This window comes from Myotis yumanensis, unplaced genomic scaffold (genome assembly GCF_028538775.1).
Source record: "Myotis yumanensis isolate MYYU_CA2020_CCGP unplaced genomic scaffold, mMyoYum1.0.hap1 SCAF_6, whole genome shotgun sequence".
NCBI classification, from domain to species: Eukaryota; Metazoa; Chordata; class Mammalia; order Chiroptera; family Vespertilionidae; genus Myotis; species Myotis yumanensis.
In genome coordinates, this window is record NW_027223757.1 from 89,207,032 (window position 1) to 89,225,310 (window position 18,279).

The 18,279-nt window shown below is 37.4% G+C and overlaps 1 protein-coding gene across 2 annotated transcripts in view; it reads right to left on the reverse strand.

The window, feature by feature from the left end:
* The window catches only part of ZFAND3 (zinc finger AN1-type containing 3), a 337,273-nt gene that overhangs the window by 88,400 nt on the left and 230,594 nt on the right, over positions 1 to 18,279 (reverse strand). For both annotated transcript variants that reach the window (XM_070418650.1, XM_070418649.1), the window contains exon 3: positions 5,509 to 5,691. In XM_070418650.1, coding sequence (XP_070274751.1) covers positions 5,509 to 5,691 — 183 coding nt within the window. The remainder of the gene's footprint in view (positions 1 to 5,508; positions 5,692 to 18,279) is intronic.

Below are 18,279 nucleotides of genomic sequence, written 5' to 3' on the forward strand. Positions count from 1 at the left end.
TGTGACCAGCCTAGGTGAGGGGCTGAGGTCTGTGGCCACACCCCCTTCAGGATGGGGGGGGGGGGGTCCCCCACTGGGGTGCCTGGCCACCCTTGGTGAGGGGCTGATGGCTGTTTTCAGGCTGGCCAAGCCCCCCAGCGGGGACCCTCACCCCATGAGAGTGTGGCCAGCCTGGGTGAGGGGCTGAGAGCCGTTTTCAGGCTGGCCACACCCCCTTCAGGGTGGGGGTCCCCACTGGAGTGCCTGGCCAGCCTGGGTGAGGGGCTGATGGCTGTTTGCAGGCTGGCCACGGCCCAGGGCAACCCAGGCTCCCAGACCCTCCTTGAGCAGAGGCCACAGCAGCTGAAAGCAGGTATCTGGAATTTATTTATCTTCTATAATTGAAACTTTGTAGCCTTGAGCGGAGCCCACAGCCAGCCAGGGCAGGTGAGAAGTTTGGTTTCCTCCATTGCCAGGGGCAAACCCAAGCCTCCTGTTGGCTCCAGCTCCGTGGCCGCTGCCATCTTGGTTGGGTTTATTTGCATACTCGCTCCTGATTGACTGGTGGGTGTGGCTGGTGGGTGTAGCAGAGGTATGGTCAATTTGCATGTTTCTCTTTTATTAGATAAGATAGATTTGCCTCTATAGAACTTAGGAGAGTGTTCTATATGAGGTGGGCCTTCTCTAACTGCTAGATCAGAATATTTGAAAACTGTTTCTTCCCATTCCTCTTCCCTAGTAAGCAGTTCTCTTCCTCTCCTGCTTAGAAAGAAAGAGACCATTTGACTCTCCTCCAACACCTCAATTTCCATCCAATATGTAGTGGGCCTAGGAGTGGGGGGGATAAACCTAGATAAGCATTCATATTGTAAGGCTCCCAAACAGGTCATAAGTAGAAATGGTAGGCCCTCAGGAGCATGACAACAGGAAAACTCATTTATAGGAGCTTTCTTTTATAAAGAAAGGGGCATTTTTTCATTTTTTAAGTCCAATCTGGTAAGATTCTGAATTCATGTAACCAGTACTCTGCCCATCATTCAAAAATAACAACAAAACAACAATTTGTTCCAGTGTTCTATCTACAACCTGACATTATCCCCAATAGTTGATTCAATAAACACAGGTTTAAAAAAATCACACTTTATCTCCTCTATGAAAAACCTAGAAATTGGGTCTATAGTAAATAAGTAGTAGCAAAAGTAGAAATGTAATTTTGTTCTTTGTATCTGTACAACATCCCTTCCCTCTGTTGTTTTCATTTGCATGCAACATCCTTTATAGTATAAATCACTACAGAGACAGACAGACAGACAGACAGACAGACAGACATGATGTGGTGCCAGAGAGCAGGGCTGCTCTGTAATCTTGGGCAAGATACTGAATCATCCTGTGCCTCCATTTCCATGTCTGTGAAACAGATATGGTGATAGTACTTACCTTAAAGGGTAATTATAAAGTAGGCTAATACAGATAAAGTATTTGAAACAGTCCTTGATGAGTACTCTAGTGCTAGCTATTACCACTATTACAGCAATTAAATGCTGTGACAATTTTTAGTCACTATTTGCATTTTTTTACATTGTTTTTTGAAAATGTTTCTATTGGCTAACATCCAATGAACTCTTCTTCAGACACACAAAATGGGAGAGGAAGAAATGTGTGTGTTGTTCAGACAAAAACATATAATTTGAATATCTGTTTTATTTGACTTTCAGTCAGGTGTTTTAATTCTTTTGGATAAAAGTCTATATTTTACACACTCTTGTCAATAGTTCTTATTCTAGCTGCAGACTTTTCAAACAGCATTAATGTACCGACTCTCTACAACCTTTTTGTTCACATATTCATTTAACAGTGAGAAGTAGAAAGCAGATGTAAGCAGTACTCATTCTCTTGATTATTAGGAATAAAACCTTTCAACAAGCCCCAAAGACAAAGTACTTCCCGTTTAACACACAGTAACAACTGATCTATAACTGCTGTACAGTTTACAAATTATGTAGTACTTCGATTGGAAATCCCAAACCCATTTCTCTACAACTCCCACACCCTCTACTTCTCCATAACTCTTTAGGGGAGGAAGCTAAGAAATTCTGGTTCCTAAGGATACAAAAAGATCAACATAAGTAATCCCATACTGCTTCTTTCTGCATCTTTCTTCTCCTAGGTAGGTCATAGCTAAAGAAAGTTGCAAGGTGTCAATGGATCAGGCTGTCTAATCTCTCCTGAGTCTTCACTACTACTTGGCAATCACTTTCACTTATAATGTATCCACCCTGACAGTACTGACAGCTGTAACAAACCTCCCTTACTTTCCCCATCCCTATATCCCCCACCTACAATCCAGACACATATCTCTTCATTCTAGCAGTTTTCAACCTCGGTGAGGTAGCAAAAGCTACCTGAGAAAGCTCCTGTAAATGACAAACCACTGCTCCTGTTGCTGCCTCCCTCTTACCCCAAAATTCTTATGCACCTGTTTGGAAGAACAAGGTGACTTCCTTGTGGGTAGAGACCTAATCTTACTCATTTCTATTCCTAGCACTTAACCAAGTGGGCTCTCAGGAAATGAATACGCAAACCAATGAAATCATTTATTAAAGTAACCAATCTTGTGATGTCTCCAAATGTCTCTTGTCAGTTTACAGTCTGTAGCATTTTCACGATAGTGAGGTAATATGTTATAGTGGTTGAAAGCACAGACTCTGAAGACAAATTAGTGGGTTGGAATGTGAACTACACTGCAAAGCAGGAGCTCTGTAACTTTGGACAGAAGTTACTGAACCTCTCTGTGCTCCAACTTTCGCATCTGAAAAATAGGAGAGAATAAGAGTACCTACCACACAGGGTATTGTGAAAATAAAATATTAGTACATGTAAAGAGCTTAGAAGAGTGCTTAGAATGGAGCAAACACTATATAAATGTGAGCTAACATTTTTCTCTGAAGCCGCATGCCTGAATTTGAGTCCTGTTTCTGATATGTACTTAAGTGTTAATGATCACAGGCAAATTACTTGATCTCACTGTGCCTGTTTCCCTATCTATAGAATGGGGATAATAATAGTATCTATTTCACTGGTTGTCATGAGAAATAAAAGAGGAAATGTGCAACACATATAGCACAATGTCTTGTACATAAAGCACTCAGTAAATGGTAGCTATTATCACCTCAGTCTCACGTGCATTTTGGCTGCTGAAGTTGGTTTGTTGTGGCCTGACTCTGATGTATGTGTGGGTCCAATCAGGTAAGTTCCATCAGATGAGATCCTGACCAGCTCCAACCCTTTCCACAGACAAGTTCTTAATCTAATGTCCATAGGGAGCTTTAAAAACTTTTTATTCAAAATTGGGTATAAAAGAATGGTGTATATTTTTCTGAGACAAAGGGCCATAGCTTTCATTAGCTCCTCAATAAGTAAATGACCCTAAATAGATTTTTAAAAACAAAACAAAACCTATTGCCAATAACATTACCAGTACAATTTTCAACTTTTTCTTCTCTTAAAACAATTTCTACACCTTCCCCTGAGTCTCTAAATCAAAGTTACAGTATTTTAAAAAGTCTCTCTGCAATGTGATTCTAGTATAATCCTTCTCATTTATAATATTGCCAGATTATTTCTTCAAAAGAACTATAATAGTACTTTCTCTGCTCAAAAACCTAAATACTGTCCAATATCCAATATCTTAGCTGAACATTCAAGCCTTTATAACTTGGCCATAGTCTACCTTTCCAGCCTTGTCCTCCATACATGGCCCTAAAGGAGTCACTTGCCATTGTAGAAACCCACATGGCTTTCCTCCATATCTCACTCTACTCTGTCTAGAATGTCTTCAACACCACTTTCTCCAGTAAACCAATACTCTTCTTTAATAGTTACTGTCTTTAATAACAAATATATTTCATTCCCCCTGCTAAATAGTAAATTCTTTGAGGACAGGGACTATGGCCTTCTTTACTTTTATATTCTCAATTTTACCTAGTATCATGGTTTATAAATTTAGATAAATATTAGTTCTCTGGTAATCTTTTCAAAGTTAGTAGACAGAACATTTCAAGAATTTCTAGATATTCATGAAATTTGAAATACCAAATTTCAATCTGTTAACTAAAGCTTTTAAAAGGCAAAAACTGCTATGTCATAACATAATTTTCAGCACACTGTAAGTTATAGTTGTGCCCTGAAGGACACAACTATGGTTACAGCATTATAAAGATTAAGTGGACAGCCCTAGTGGTTTAGCTCAGCGGATAGAGCAGTGATGGCGAACCTATGACACGCGAACTCATTTTTTTGGTTGATTTTTCTTTGTTAAATGGCATTTAAATATATAAAATAAATATCAAAAATATAAGTCTTTGTTTTACTATAGTTGCAAATATAAAAAAATTTCTATATGTGACACGGCACCAGAGTTAAGTTAGGGTTTTTCAAAATGCTCGCCAAAACCGGTTTGGCTCAGTGGATAGAGCGTCGGCCTGGCGACTGAAAGGTCCCAGGTTCAATTCCGGTCAAGGGCATGTACCTGGGTTGCGGGCACATCCCCAGTAGGAGATGTGCAGGAGGCAGCTGATCGATGTTTCTCTCTCATCGATGTTTCTAACTCTCTATCCCTCTCCCTTCCTCTCTGTAAAAAATCAATAAAATATATTTAAAAAAAAAAAAAAAATGCTGACACGCCGAGCTCAAAAGGTTCGCCATCACTGGCATAGAGTGTCGGCCTGTGAACTGAAGGGTTCTGGTTTGATTCTGGTCAAGGGCACATGCCTGTTTTGCGGACTTGATCCCCAGAAGGGGGTGTGCAGGAGGCAGCCAATCAATGATTCTCTCTCATCATTGATGTTTCTATCTCTCTTTTCCTCTCTAAAATCAATAATAAATATATTTTTTTAAAAAATAAAATCAATAAAGATTAAGTGGACAATAAATTTCCAAACCATATATATGATAATGGTATTCTATCACTAAGGACTTACAGAAGAGTAACAGAAACCACCTCCTCCCTTCAAATACCTAAGTTCTATGACCCCCACAATGTTATTATCTCAGTCAATTGCCTAGAAACATTCAAAGCCCAGTTAGTGACAGAAGTAAAGTTTCAATCTAAGGTTCCTAAATCAGGGGCAAGTTCCCTAGACTGGTGGTTCCCAACACTTGCTGCAGTTTAGAATAATCTGCAGAGTTAAAAAGAACAGATTCCTGGCCCTCCATCCACACCGATTAAATCAGACTTAAGAAATGCTGCTGGAGATTACAATTTGTTTTAAAAATTCCCAGTGGATACTAATTTTCAGCCAGGGCTCAGAACCACTGGCCTAAACTGGTTGAAAATCTTATATATCTTGACAATTATCATAAAAGTCAATCTTTTAAGATCAAGTTAAGCTATACAGAATGGATGAAACTTATCCTCTAATTTACTGACTTGGGCCTATATGCCAACAATTAGTCTTGAATTTACAAAGCTGCTATCTTCTTTTCTGGGATGAGACATTATGAAGAAACTCATGACAGTAATTCACTTACACTCCTCTTTACTTGGTGAAGTTACATTCAGTTCTGTCGGAAGCGGCTGCTGGCTGGGACTAAGAGTTGGCGTGGTTATAGAGGTATTGTTGTTGTCACTGGTGGTCTCTTCGGAAAACAAATCTGATTGGCTGTTACTTGTACTTGGAGCGGAATCATCGTCTGGTTGTTTCTTTTGAAAATCTGAAAAGAAAAAGTAAGAAAACCAATTTAATTAAGGCATTCATAATCTCCTTGGGTATCAGAACAAAATGAAAGTTAGCAGAAAGATAAATGTAATAGCAGCAATAATAAAGACTAATTTGGGTGATTAAAAAAATGGAGGTGCCCTGACCGGTGTGGCTCATGTAAACTGGTTGGAGTGTCATCTTGTACACCAAGTGATGGTGGGTTTGATTCCCGGTCAGGGCACTTACTGGGGTTGCAGGTTTGATCCCCAATGGGGGTGCATGCGAAAGGCAACCAATGTCTGTCTGTCTGTCTGTCTGTCTCTCTCTCTCTCTCCCTCCCCTCTTTCTCTCTCCACCCCATCTCTTCCTCTCTCTAAAGTCAAATTAAAAAATGGAAGTAAAATACTGGTCAAAAACAAAAAATTGATAGAGGATAACTACAATGAAAGCTTTCCAAGGTCCTCACATTGTTTAGAAGAATGGTAGAATGCTGATTTTAATGTAAGACTTTGCAAAGCAAAATGCATATTAAAATTTTAGGGATAATTAACAGAAAGAAAAAGAAATATAGAAAAGTTGCTCAAACAAGCAGAAGACAGCTAAAAAGAGAAAAAAACTGCAGAAAACAAAGCAGGGTAAATAGAAAACACATAATAAAATAGTAGAAATAAGTACAGACATACTAGTAATGGTAATAAATGTAGACAGACTAAACTTAGCAGTTAAAATAAAGTTCAGACTGAACTTTCTTTTAAAGTCTTGTTCCTTGCAGTTTACAAGAGACATACTAAAAACATAAATATGAGGAAATTATTGTCAGAAAACAGACTTTAAGGCAAAGAGCATTATTAGAGATAAAGAGGATCATCATATAATAGTAACAAAAGAATTTTTTACCAGGAAAATAAAACAGTTCTGAAACTGTATGTACCTAATAACAAAGCCTCAAGAGCGAAAATGATTGTATTTACAGAAAACTGACAAATTTACTAACATAATAGAAAAATTTTAATATACTTGTCTCAGACAGAATAACTAGTAAAATTCACTAAGATTAATAAGCATAAACAGAGTAAGGATAAAGTAGGTTTACAGTTGTTTATATGAAAAATATAATAATAAATAATACAAGAATCAATTGTTTCGCATACAACTGCAAATCACTTTTGCCCTGTATAGACTCATGCACCCTACAATTAGATAATGAATTTTTAAAAAACACATGAAGAATATTTATAAAAACTAACTAAAACCTGGCTAAACCATGATCACACACATTAGGCCATAAAGCAAAAGTTTCAACAGATGCCAAAGAGTTAGTATGATACAGACATGATTAGCTAGCTGATCAGAGAACAATTAAGTTAAAAATCCATAATAAAATTCTATATGGAAAAATTTAAAAATACATTTTAAGCTGATGGTTTCAATCAGAAATTAGAAAGTACTTATAATAAAATGATAATAAAATTACTACTTATCAATATCCAGTAACGATAAAGATGCACATACATCACCTGTACCACAATCATTTCATTCCTAAATATATCCCTGAGAGAAACTCCACACACACGTACATCTTAATTTTATATTGTCCATAACAGTAAAAAGTCAGATATAATCTGAAGGTTTATATATTGCAATGTAATGAGATACTAGAATAATGTACATAAGTGAGAAAAAGTAACTATTGCCAAATACATCAACATGAATCTCGAAATCATAACATTGACCAAAAAATGCAAGGCACTAAATAACTTAATAAGATTGTACTTACATACATCTTAAAAAATAGGTAAAACTCAATATATTGTTTAGGAATGTGTATGTTTAACTACTAAAAAATATTAACACAATTCAGGATAGTGGTTACCTCTTAGGTTGAGGAAGGGAGATATGAAGATGAGAGGTTACAAAAATATTCAAAATTATAGGAATTCCACTGACAGAGAATGGATTAAAATGGTATATTCAAGCATATAATGGAATGTTCTATGACAGTTAAAATAAGTGAATAAAGCTACAAATATAACAGAAAAATCTAAAAAACAATTCAGAGAGAAAAGCAACCCACAGAAGGATATATAGTATAATAATATTTATATAATAAATTTAAATATGTAAAATACCATTTATTATTTATGAACACATAATTAAAATACAAAAACACGCATGGAAATGACACACCAAATTCAAGATAGTCGTTATTGGGGGGAGGGAAAAGAAGAGGAGATTTCAAATCTAGCTGTACTTCTTTATTTCTTAAAGCTGATGATAGGTTAAAATTATTATGTATGTTATGTATATGTTTCATTTTAAAAATCTACCTGGGGGGCGGGTGTGGGGTGGAGGGGGTCAATGGGAAAAAAAGAAACATTTGTAATATTTTCGACAATAAAGATAAATTTTTAAAAATCTAATGATAGACTATGAAGTACAGATTATATTTTATGATGTCAATTCAGAGAAGGATAGACGATCCTGGCAATTCCACATTGCTTTATCATTTGAACCACAGAGAAGCTGCTATTATGCTGTATAACCTTATCAGAACTACTGTTTTGAGATACTGAGTATCAGAATATGTTACCATGAGGCTAGGCACTAAGTGAAATGTTTTAGGTATATAATACATTTACTTTAATCCTAGAGACAAGGCTAACAAGGGAGGTATAGTTACCACCACTGTACTGATGAAGAAATTGAGGCTCAGAAAGTTTAGGTCATTTGTTCCAAGTTACAAGTTAGTAAATAGTAGGATCAGGATTTAAACGTGGCTCCATCTGACACCAAAACACATGGTATTCAATCACAGGATGTAGGAATGGTGAACACTAGACTGGCCAGGAAAAGGCCTCCACATCAAGACCCTACCCAGTTATAGCAGCAAAGATGAGTGCAATGGAAAAATCACTACCCTGCTGTGCCCATCACTGTTCTCAAGTCTTACTGCTTCTTTTCTATGTATTTATTTCTCTTAGCCAGTCTTATTCTTCAGTGTTTTGACATTTTTAAATGGCTTATTATCTCAATGTTATTTATACAACACTTTGGAGGGAAAGATACTATATAAATGGAGTAAAAATACTGCAATAATGATGCTTTTTTAATGTCATGTCATCTTATTAGTTCTGCTATGTCAATAATCACTGTGTCCCTCCTATAACTACCTCTCTACCATTTAACTGGAAATGCTATAAGGCCCTAAAAGAACTGAAACTGAATAATCATTGTACCATCTAGCACAATCCCGTCCTCTTTGATGTTAAATGATGTTTTTATTTAAAGACACTGTTACCAGGTCCCACCCACATAATCTCCAGTCCAGTCCATGCTTGCCATGCTCCTCAATGCTCGGGTGCTTTTCTTTAAGTTTTCTTTTGTAACTGCAGTTGACACAATATACCTTCTATTTTTAGTTGTTATTGTTGCTAATGCTTACCCGAGGATATTTTTTTCCACTGATTTTTACAGAGTGGGAGGGAGGCAGGGAGGGAGGAAAGAGATAGCGAGAGCGAAAGCGAGAGAGACATTGATGTGAGAAAGACACATCGATTGGCTGCCTCCTGCACATGCCCCAACCAGAGCTGGGGATTGAACCTGCAATCTGGGTATTGCCCCTGACTGGGAATGGAACTCAGGACCCTTTGGTGCATGGGCTGATGCTCTAACCACTGACCAGGGCACACTGTACCTACTTTTAACCCATCCTCCTGCTTTTCTGCACCCCCACAGGGCAATAGTGTGAAAAAATCATCAAGCGAAAAGTCTTCATTACAAACCAAACTGGCTACACAAGAGAACTAGTATAAACTCTATACATTCTCTACTTAATTCAATAAAGAACCTAAGAATCATAAATTTTTACAAGAACTTTAAATATCCAGCTCAATCTTCTCCCTACATAGAGAGAAAGAAAGTTAATGCCAACTCATCAGAAATTCAGAATTAAGCCTCAGAGTTTTCTAACTCTTAGGCTAAATTAGCAGCCTGTACAATAGAAGAGCTTTATAGTTTAATCTGGATTCAAATCCTGACCACTATTTACTGGGCATATGGCTAAAAGCAAATTGTTTAATCTTTTGGGGTCTTGTCTGTAAAATGAAGGAAGAGAGAGTTAATTCTACCTCTCAGAATAATATCAACTAAATAAGATAATGTACTTATGTAATGTATCTAGCACATGAATACTCAACAAATATCATTAAAAATAAAAGGTATTTTCCTAGTTTAAAGAAAGGGCATGGAGTTCTCTCTTCCATTTAGCCCTGATGTTTATATTACATTGCAGTTCTTACTCTCTTGTTCCTTTTCTTTCTGAATCAGTCAGCATCCAACTTCTGACATAAACAAAGTTCCCAGAAGTCTAGAATAGCAGATTTACACTGAATGGCCAGATTATTATGACCTGACATTTGTAGGCAAATTACCTATAATTTCACCCTGAAGTTGCTAGAGGGCCAGACCATTATAAATAGGGAAGCAGGTTGTTTACCACGACAGTAGAAGTGATTTTTTTCTGAAGATATGGGTAAACAACACGATTTAATAGCCTTTGAACATGGGATATATTTGAACAACAGTGGCCAGATTATTATGACCACCCCCTCAGTACTTCGTTGGGCCACCTTTCGCCTTCAATACTGCGGTGATTCTTCTTGGCATTGACTCCACGAGATGTTGAAAGGTGATGTGAGGAATAGCACTGTCCAGTTCTGTGAGATTTGAGGTTGTGGAACCAGCTGCCTGATGGCTTTTAACTTCATCCCACAAATGCTCAATTGGATTGAGATCTGGTGATTGTGGGGGCCACCTAAGCAAGGTAAAGTCTCCCTCATGTTCTTGAAACCACCCCTGCACAATACGAGCACCGTGGCATGGCGCATTGTCTTTCTTGTTGGAAGAAGCCATCTCCATTGGGATACGCCATCAACATGATAGGATGAACTTGATCAGCAACGATACTTAGGTATGTTGTGCTATGCAGACGTTGTTCCACACGAATTAAAGGGCCCAAATCATGCCAGGAAAACATGCCCCAAACCATAACACTGCTCCCATCAGCTTGAAGGGTTGTACTCATGCATGTGGGGTGCGTGCTTTCATGCTGTTTCCGCCAAATTCTCACTCTGCCATCTGCATGGTGCAACTGGAAACGTAATTAATCGGACCATATGACTTTTTTCCAATGCTCAAGTGTCCAATCCTTGTGTTCCTGAGAGAACTGGAGACGTTTTATCTTGGTAACTGCAGACAGCAAAGGTGTTCGAACAGGCCTTCAGCTTCCATATCCCGTACGATGCAGTGTATGGCTAATTTACCTACAAACGTCAGGTGGTCATAATAATCTGGCCACTCACGTTCAAAGGCTGTTAAATCGCATTGTTTACCCATATCTTCAGAAAAAAATCACTTCTACTGTCGTGGTAAACAACCTGCTTCCCTATTCATAATGGTCTGGCCCTCTAGTAACTTCAGCGTGAAATTATAGCTAATTTGCCTACAAACGTCAGGTGATCATAATAATCTGGCCACTCAGTGTATATCACATGTAAAAAAAAAAAAAGAAAAGAAAGAAAAAGAAACAACATGACAAGCAAACAGACTGCCTCTCATCACTCTACTCAGGAAAGCAGTGGGGGAAAGGTCCAGAAGTGTTGCTTCATTTGACCCACACACAGTGAAGGCTTGTTCAACTGGGTTTTGTGTAAGCGGGAAAACTAGAAATCTCCGCACTTATCCATCTCTGAGAAAAAAGTTAAGAATAATTATCTATTTTTGTAAATTGGTAAGAGTTAATGGTATATCCAAAGCTGTAAACTTGTTCTTGAAAAATAAAGCTTTTCCAAGTTAAACGGCTATGTGTGAAACCTGAGTAAAAACCTTTGAACTTTAATAGCACTGCAGTTCAAAAGAAACCCATATCTCAGGAGCTTACCTTATTATCAATTAAGGGAAAAATAATTTCTCAAGAAGGTACTCTTGGAACCTGAAGTATCCAGAAATGGGATGTTTTCACAAGACAGAGAAACTGACCTAATGGTGCCAACTGAACCAAAATGGCCAGTGAAGTCACTGGACATATTTTTCTCCATTTTTAGAATTATTTTTCTCATAGGTCAATCTTCTTACTACAAAGTGTACCTCAAAAGACTGGGAGCACTGAAAATACACCTCACCTGCTCTGCTGACAAGCCCATTCACCTGGCCAGTCTCACTGGGACTATACTTTACCTAGTCATTACTCAAAACTCACCTCTCATATGGATATGCCCCAACTGTTGACCTCCCAAACATATTACACAGATTTGGCAAGATGCTTATTAGTTCACCTGCCAAAATTCCCACTCCACTTCCAGATTATAACAATAACCATGTCTTTTTTAATGATTTCTTCGAGGGAGAAAAACACGAAAGTGATTTGGAAAAGATTTCACTGAATTTCCTTTCTTTGAAAATAAACGGTCTTTTAAAAAAAAATCCTCTTCAGTATGCTAGTTTCTGTTCTGAGCAATGCCTATATGAAGATTTTTTTCTTTGTCACATAAAAAATGGTGTGATCACTAATAGGTACATAGTATGTCCATTTATAATATAACAAACTAATTCACTATTGTTTTCTTTTTATTGTATAATTTTCCACTATTATAAACAATCTTTTATCAAACTCCATCAGGTCATACTGCTAGAAGTAGATCACTTGGATAAGGGAGGATGCACATTTTTAAAGCATTTGGTACATATTGTCAATTTCTCTTCACACAAACCCTGTGCTTTTCCACAGCCCAACACTTACTATGGTATATAAGAATCATCTATTTGTCAGTTTCCCACATTAGATAGGCCCAGGAAAAAAAAGACTGCTCAATAAATGTTATCTGCATTTAAAGGCAAAATATTTTTCTGTAGAAAACCTATCACTGGATTACATTTAAAATTATTTATCAATTGTTATTTTAAACCTTTCACAAACTATTTTGTATGCCTTTAGGGACACTCCTACCATCATCTGGGTTAGCATATCTAAAAAATGAAGTGCTCAGTGCCTGTGAATTTCTGTTTTCATAATCGTAAGTAGAGACAAGAAATTCAACTGCATTTGTTCTAACTCATTTATTACGTCTATTTGGCCATGAATACAGCTTCTATATTATTATAGACACTAAAGTTGGGTATAAAGAAAATCAAATTGGAGGTGAAATAGGAACTAAGAGTTAAGTTCCTACAATGAGCAAGGCATTCTGCCAGAGGTCTTACATTCATTTTCTCATTTAATTCTCAAAATAAGCTGGGCAGTAGATGTCATCCCCACATTTCAGCAGAGGACAGTGGAGCATGGCAAGCTTGGGGAAACCTGTCTCATCCTAACCAGTGTGGGAGCTAGGGTTTGAGACCTAGGTTTATGTGACTATAATGTCCACACTCTTCCACTGTGGCATGCAGCACTGAAGCAACCACCGCCCAACGTGCCAAAATGCCAGCACACTAGCTGAAAGTTTACAGGGTCTACTTTTCTACTCACCACATTCCCAGTCTCAAAACCCCACCCAAATTTATTTCACAGATTATAATTCATGTTCTCACTGGAAGCACTAATTTGGTTTTTGACACCATAAAAGCTGCATGTTTCAAGTACCAATTAAAGTAAAATGGAAATGTCACAAATAAGAATTCAATTCTGATATTTGCAGAGTTTGGGTCTTGCAGGGCACTGTATTAAGGCTTCTTTTAACAGAATAGGCTTTTTTCTCCTTTTGTTCATCCCTTCTCCCAATTATGTCCATAACAGGTTACAGACTAATTCATAAGTACATTTCTAGGTTTTTAAAATTACGCATTCCCACCCCAATCACAAACCTTGGATATCTTATTTTTAAAAACTACAAAGCCATTAGCAGTAGCCAGCCAATTCATAAACCAGAGTTTTAGCCATCTAATTAAAATTTTAATAAAATTCTAGTAGTTGGATGTTAACCTGAGTTAATAACCTCAGCAAAAACAAACTGGTTTAAATAAGAATTAGCAAGAACCAAAGGAATAGCTACATTGAAACTAAAATGCAATGGCCTTGGATGCTAGTTTATAGGAAAAACTGTTATCTACTCAATGTGACTGGGTTCATTTAGATGTCCTTTTGTAACCAATCTTCCGGCTTCTTTTTAAAAAAAACCAAAAAGACTATTGTTCTGATGAGTGGCATGCCAGGGTATGTGGACCTGCAGCCCCGTCCCGGAATGCCGAATCTAATGCCCCTGCACAACTGGCCCCACCACCTTAACATGGTGCAACTGGCCCTGCCACTGTGACCCAGATCTCCCAGACAGACGGACCTGCCATTCAGACCCGTTTGACTTTACCTAGTGCCCCTGGTAGATCGGCCCTGCCAACTTGTGACTGGCCCCGTAACCATGACCTGACACCCCCAGAATCACAGACCTGCCTCCATGACCAGGCACACCTGACCCAGCGCCACCAGAAGATCAGACTTACCGCTGTAACTCAGCTCGCCTCACCTGTGCCCCAGACTACCATGCAAGTAGAAATGAAAAAAAAAAAAAAAAAAGCTGGGGTAGAAATACTCATATCTGACAAACCAGGCTTCAAAATGAAAGCCATAATAAGATACAATGAAGGCCACTTCATAATACTAAAGAGATCAATATAACAAGAGGATATATGCACCCAATATAGGAGCAACCAAACATATAAAAAAGACTTCTGGAGGACTTAAAGGGAGAGATCAACAGCAATACAATCATAGTAGGGGACTTTAACACCCTACTGACATCACTTGATAGATCTTCTAGACAAAAAATCAACAAGGAAACAGTGAGCGGCCTTAAACAACACACTAGATTAAATGTATTTAGTTGACATTTACAGAACATTTCACCCCAAAGCTGACAAATATACATTTTTCTCAAGTGTATGTGGGATATTCTCAAAGACAGACTATATGTTGGGACACAAACTAAGTATCTACAAATTCAAGAGGACTGAAATCAAATCAAGCATATTCTTGGATCACAATTGCATGAAACTACAAACCAATTGCCATAAAAACACCCCAAATCATTCAAACACATGGAGGAAGGCTAAAGAACATATTATTAAACAAAGAATGGGTTGCCAATGAAATCAAGGAAAACAGTTAAAAAAACCTCATGAAAATGAACATACAACAACCCAAAATCTCTGGGACACAGCAAAAGCAGCCCTGAGAGGGAAGTTCAAAGCACTACAGGCTTACCTCAAAAAACAAGAAAAATTTATAATAAACTAACTAACCCTACAACTTAAAGAATTAGAAAGAGAACAACAAGAAAAGCCCAGAGTAAATGGAAGGAAATAATAAAGATCAGAGCAGAAATAAATGACTGAGAGACTAAAAATATATATATACAAAAGATCAATGAAAGCAAGAGCTGGTTCTCTGAAAAGATAAACAATATTGATGAACCTTTAGCCAGACTCATCAAGAAACAAAAAGAGGAGACCCAAATAAATAAAAGCAGAAAGAGGTGAAGTAACTACTGACACCACAGAAATACAAAGGATTGTTAAGAAAATACTATATTTCCACAACTACATATATGCCAACAAGCTGGACAACCTGGACAAAATGGACAATTTCCTAGAGAAATACTATTTTCTAAAACTGAATCAGTAAAAATTTAAAAAAAACCTGAATCAGCTTTTAACAACTGACGAAACTGAACCAGTAATTAAAAAAAACTCCTAGCAAACAACCAACCAAACAAAAAAGAAAATAAAAACCATTTCCCTTCCAGATTCTCCCCTATGCTCTCACAATGATTCCACCTCTTTAAAAATCAGATTGTCACCCCGGCCTGTGTGCTCAGTTAGTCGAGTGTCATCCTGTGCACCAAAGGTTGCTGGTTCTATACTAGTCAGGGCACATGCCTGGGTTGTGGGCTCAATCCCCAGTAGGGAACATGCAGGAGGTAACAGCTTGATCTTTCTCTCTCACATTGATGTTTCTCTCTTTTCTCTCTCTCTCTCTCTCTCTCTCTCTCTCTCTCTCTTACTCTCTCTCCCTCTCTCCCTCTCTCCCTTTCTCCCCCTCTTGATTTCTCTCTTTCTAAAAAGCAATAAAAATATACATTTTTTTAAAATCTGGCTACCCCTGGGGAAAAAAATCAGATTGTCTTCACTGATCTCAGAATACACTGTTTTGATACCGATCAATACTTTCAGACAAGTTTAAAATATACATATTTCACATACCACATATACATTTAAGTATACACATATACATATTCTATTAGTGATAAATGACTCCTGTTCTATGTTCCCTATCTATGCCCATAAATCTCTCAGGGGACGGCATCAAAATTCTCCATTAGAGTCTGAAGTCAGAAGTCTGTGAATCCTCTGACTCCACATTCTCCCTCCCTTAATTCTACATCTCAAAAGTCACTAAGTCTAGTCATTTACAACTCCTAAATATTTCTTGAATTCACTCACTTCTCCAATACACTCTAGCCTAAGTCAACATCATATTGAAGATTCATTCAAAAGCATCCTAATTATTTGCATACTATCATCTCTTGGCCCACTCTAATCCATTCTCCACAAAGCAATCAGAGTAATATAAAAAAAATTCTGATAAAGTAATTTTTTTCTATAAACCCTAGAATGACCTCTCACTGCCTTTATAATCAGATCCAAAATCCTAAACATGGCTTAGAAATTAGAAGTCTCCCCAAGAACAGGCTTCTGGCTATCTCTTCTGTCTCACCTTAAATCACTGCTCTTCCTCTCCCTCCTCCTACTTCAGTCATTTTGGGGTTCTTCTGATTTTTCAAATATCCATGTTCTTTCTCAACCTGGAATATTGTCAACGTGGCATGTGGGAAACTATTTTTCTTCATCCTGCTATTCACTCTGGTAATTCCTACTCATCTTTGAACTGGTTTCCTCAGTGAGGCCCTTAAAGATTATCCATAGAAGGTACTCAATAAATATTTATTGAATGAATGAATGAATATCTTATTCATTGTATAACCTAGCCCCTAGCAAAATGCCTGTCATATAACACACAGTATAGATTTGTTGAATTTAACTTAATACTGGTGAGCATATTAAGTTTAAAAGTATTAGTTCTCTGAGACATCAATAGACTTTAAATTGTTATAACATTTATTTATAGGAAGCAAGAATGCTTCTTACATACAATAGATTAAGCAGCCCTGTCAATAAGCAGATGTTTGGATTTTACAAAGTATTCCTACACAAAACTTTCTTCCTTATTACTTACCAAAGGTAACTGGTCTGAAAGACTTCAAAAGTCTAAGATCTCTCAAGTCCTGTTTGCTTAGATTCAAACAGGCTTCTGGCTATCTCTTCTGTCTCACCTTAAACCACTGCTGCAAACTTGTTTTGAGAATAGGAATAATATTACATTAGCTCCCAAAAGCAAGTCTTCAAATGCTTCTCACAAAATGTCAAGAACAGAATGAATATATAAAGCTGATAAAGCTTACAAATAAAACTCTTATCAGTAATTAAGCATATTTTATAATCAGGTTTATAATGAAATTATATAGTCTCTAGATTTCTTTGCACCTATAGTGCCTACTGCTCAGAAGTGTGAACTAGTAAAAAAGTTCTTTGGAACTTGTTCCTTATACAGCATTTATTGTGCAGACTATACAGTTTTCCCAGTAATAGTGTCCCATATTCATTTATAGGGCATAAATTACCATGTTAACATCACAGCCAATATCTAAAAATCCATTAGTAATACAATAATTGCACAAGAGATACATTTACCTCATTCCAGTCTAATCACAAAATGTGTCAAGTGTTTAAAAAAATGAAAACACAGAGTTTTCTGAATATTGTGACATTGAATTCAGTTTCAATAAAAATGAACATTTGAAATGATGAGTGTGTTATACATACACATTCTACACATACAGCTTAACCGTCAAAATTACCAATAGGGCTTGGCATATAGCAGAAATACTAGGGCTTGGCATATAGCAGAAATACTAGACAACACTAACAAAATCAAATAGGCAAATCAGAACCTAAAAACAAAACAAACACCTCTGACCTGTATGTTTATAGCTGGTCGTTGGTACTATTTAAAGCAGCGGTCGCCAACCGGTGGTCCACAGACCACTGGTGGTCCGTGAGGTCTGAAAGGTTGGCGACAGCTGATTTAAAGACCTCCTAGTCCCTGCTGCCATTCATGAATCATTCCAATGGCATGGCTGTGGCATGAATGTTAATTATGAGAGGCTGGGCTTGGAAGAATTTTATCAGTTCAGACCTAAGGTTTTAAATGCCCTAAAAAGACTTCACTGACAACAGAACAGAGAATTTGAAAAAAATTTGGGAATTAGAAAACAAATCAGGGTACCCCCCTTTTTGTAAATCCTTGATTGTTTTTATAATTGTATCCACAGTCTTAATATCACCAGTCCTTTGTTTTACAGTGAAGAAATAACAGGAGCAGAGCCAAAACAAAAACAACTCCTATGGCACCTCCCTTTTTGGTAAGTGGGAGGGGAGTAGTGTTTGTGCCCCTGAAACCCTTGTAACTTGGTCCTCTTTTGTCCTTGCTTCCCTC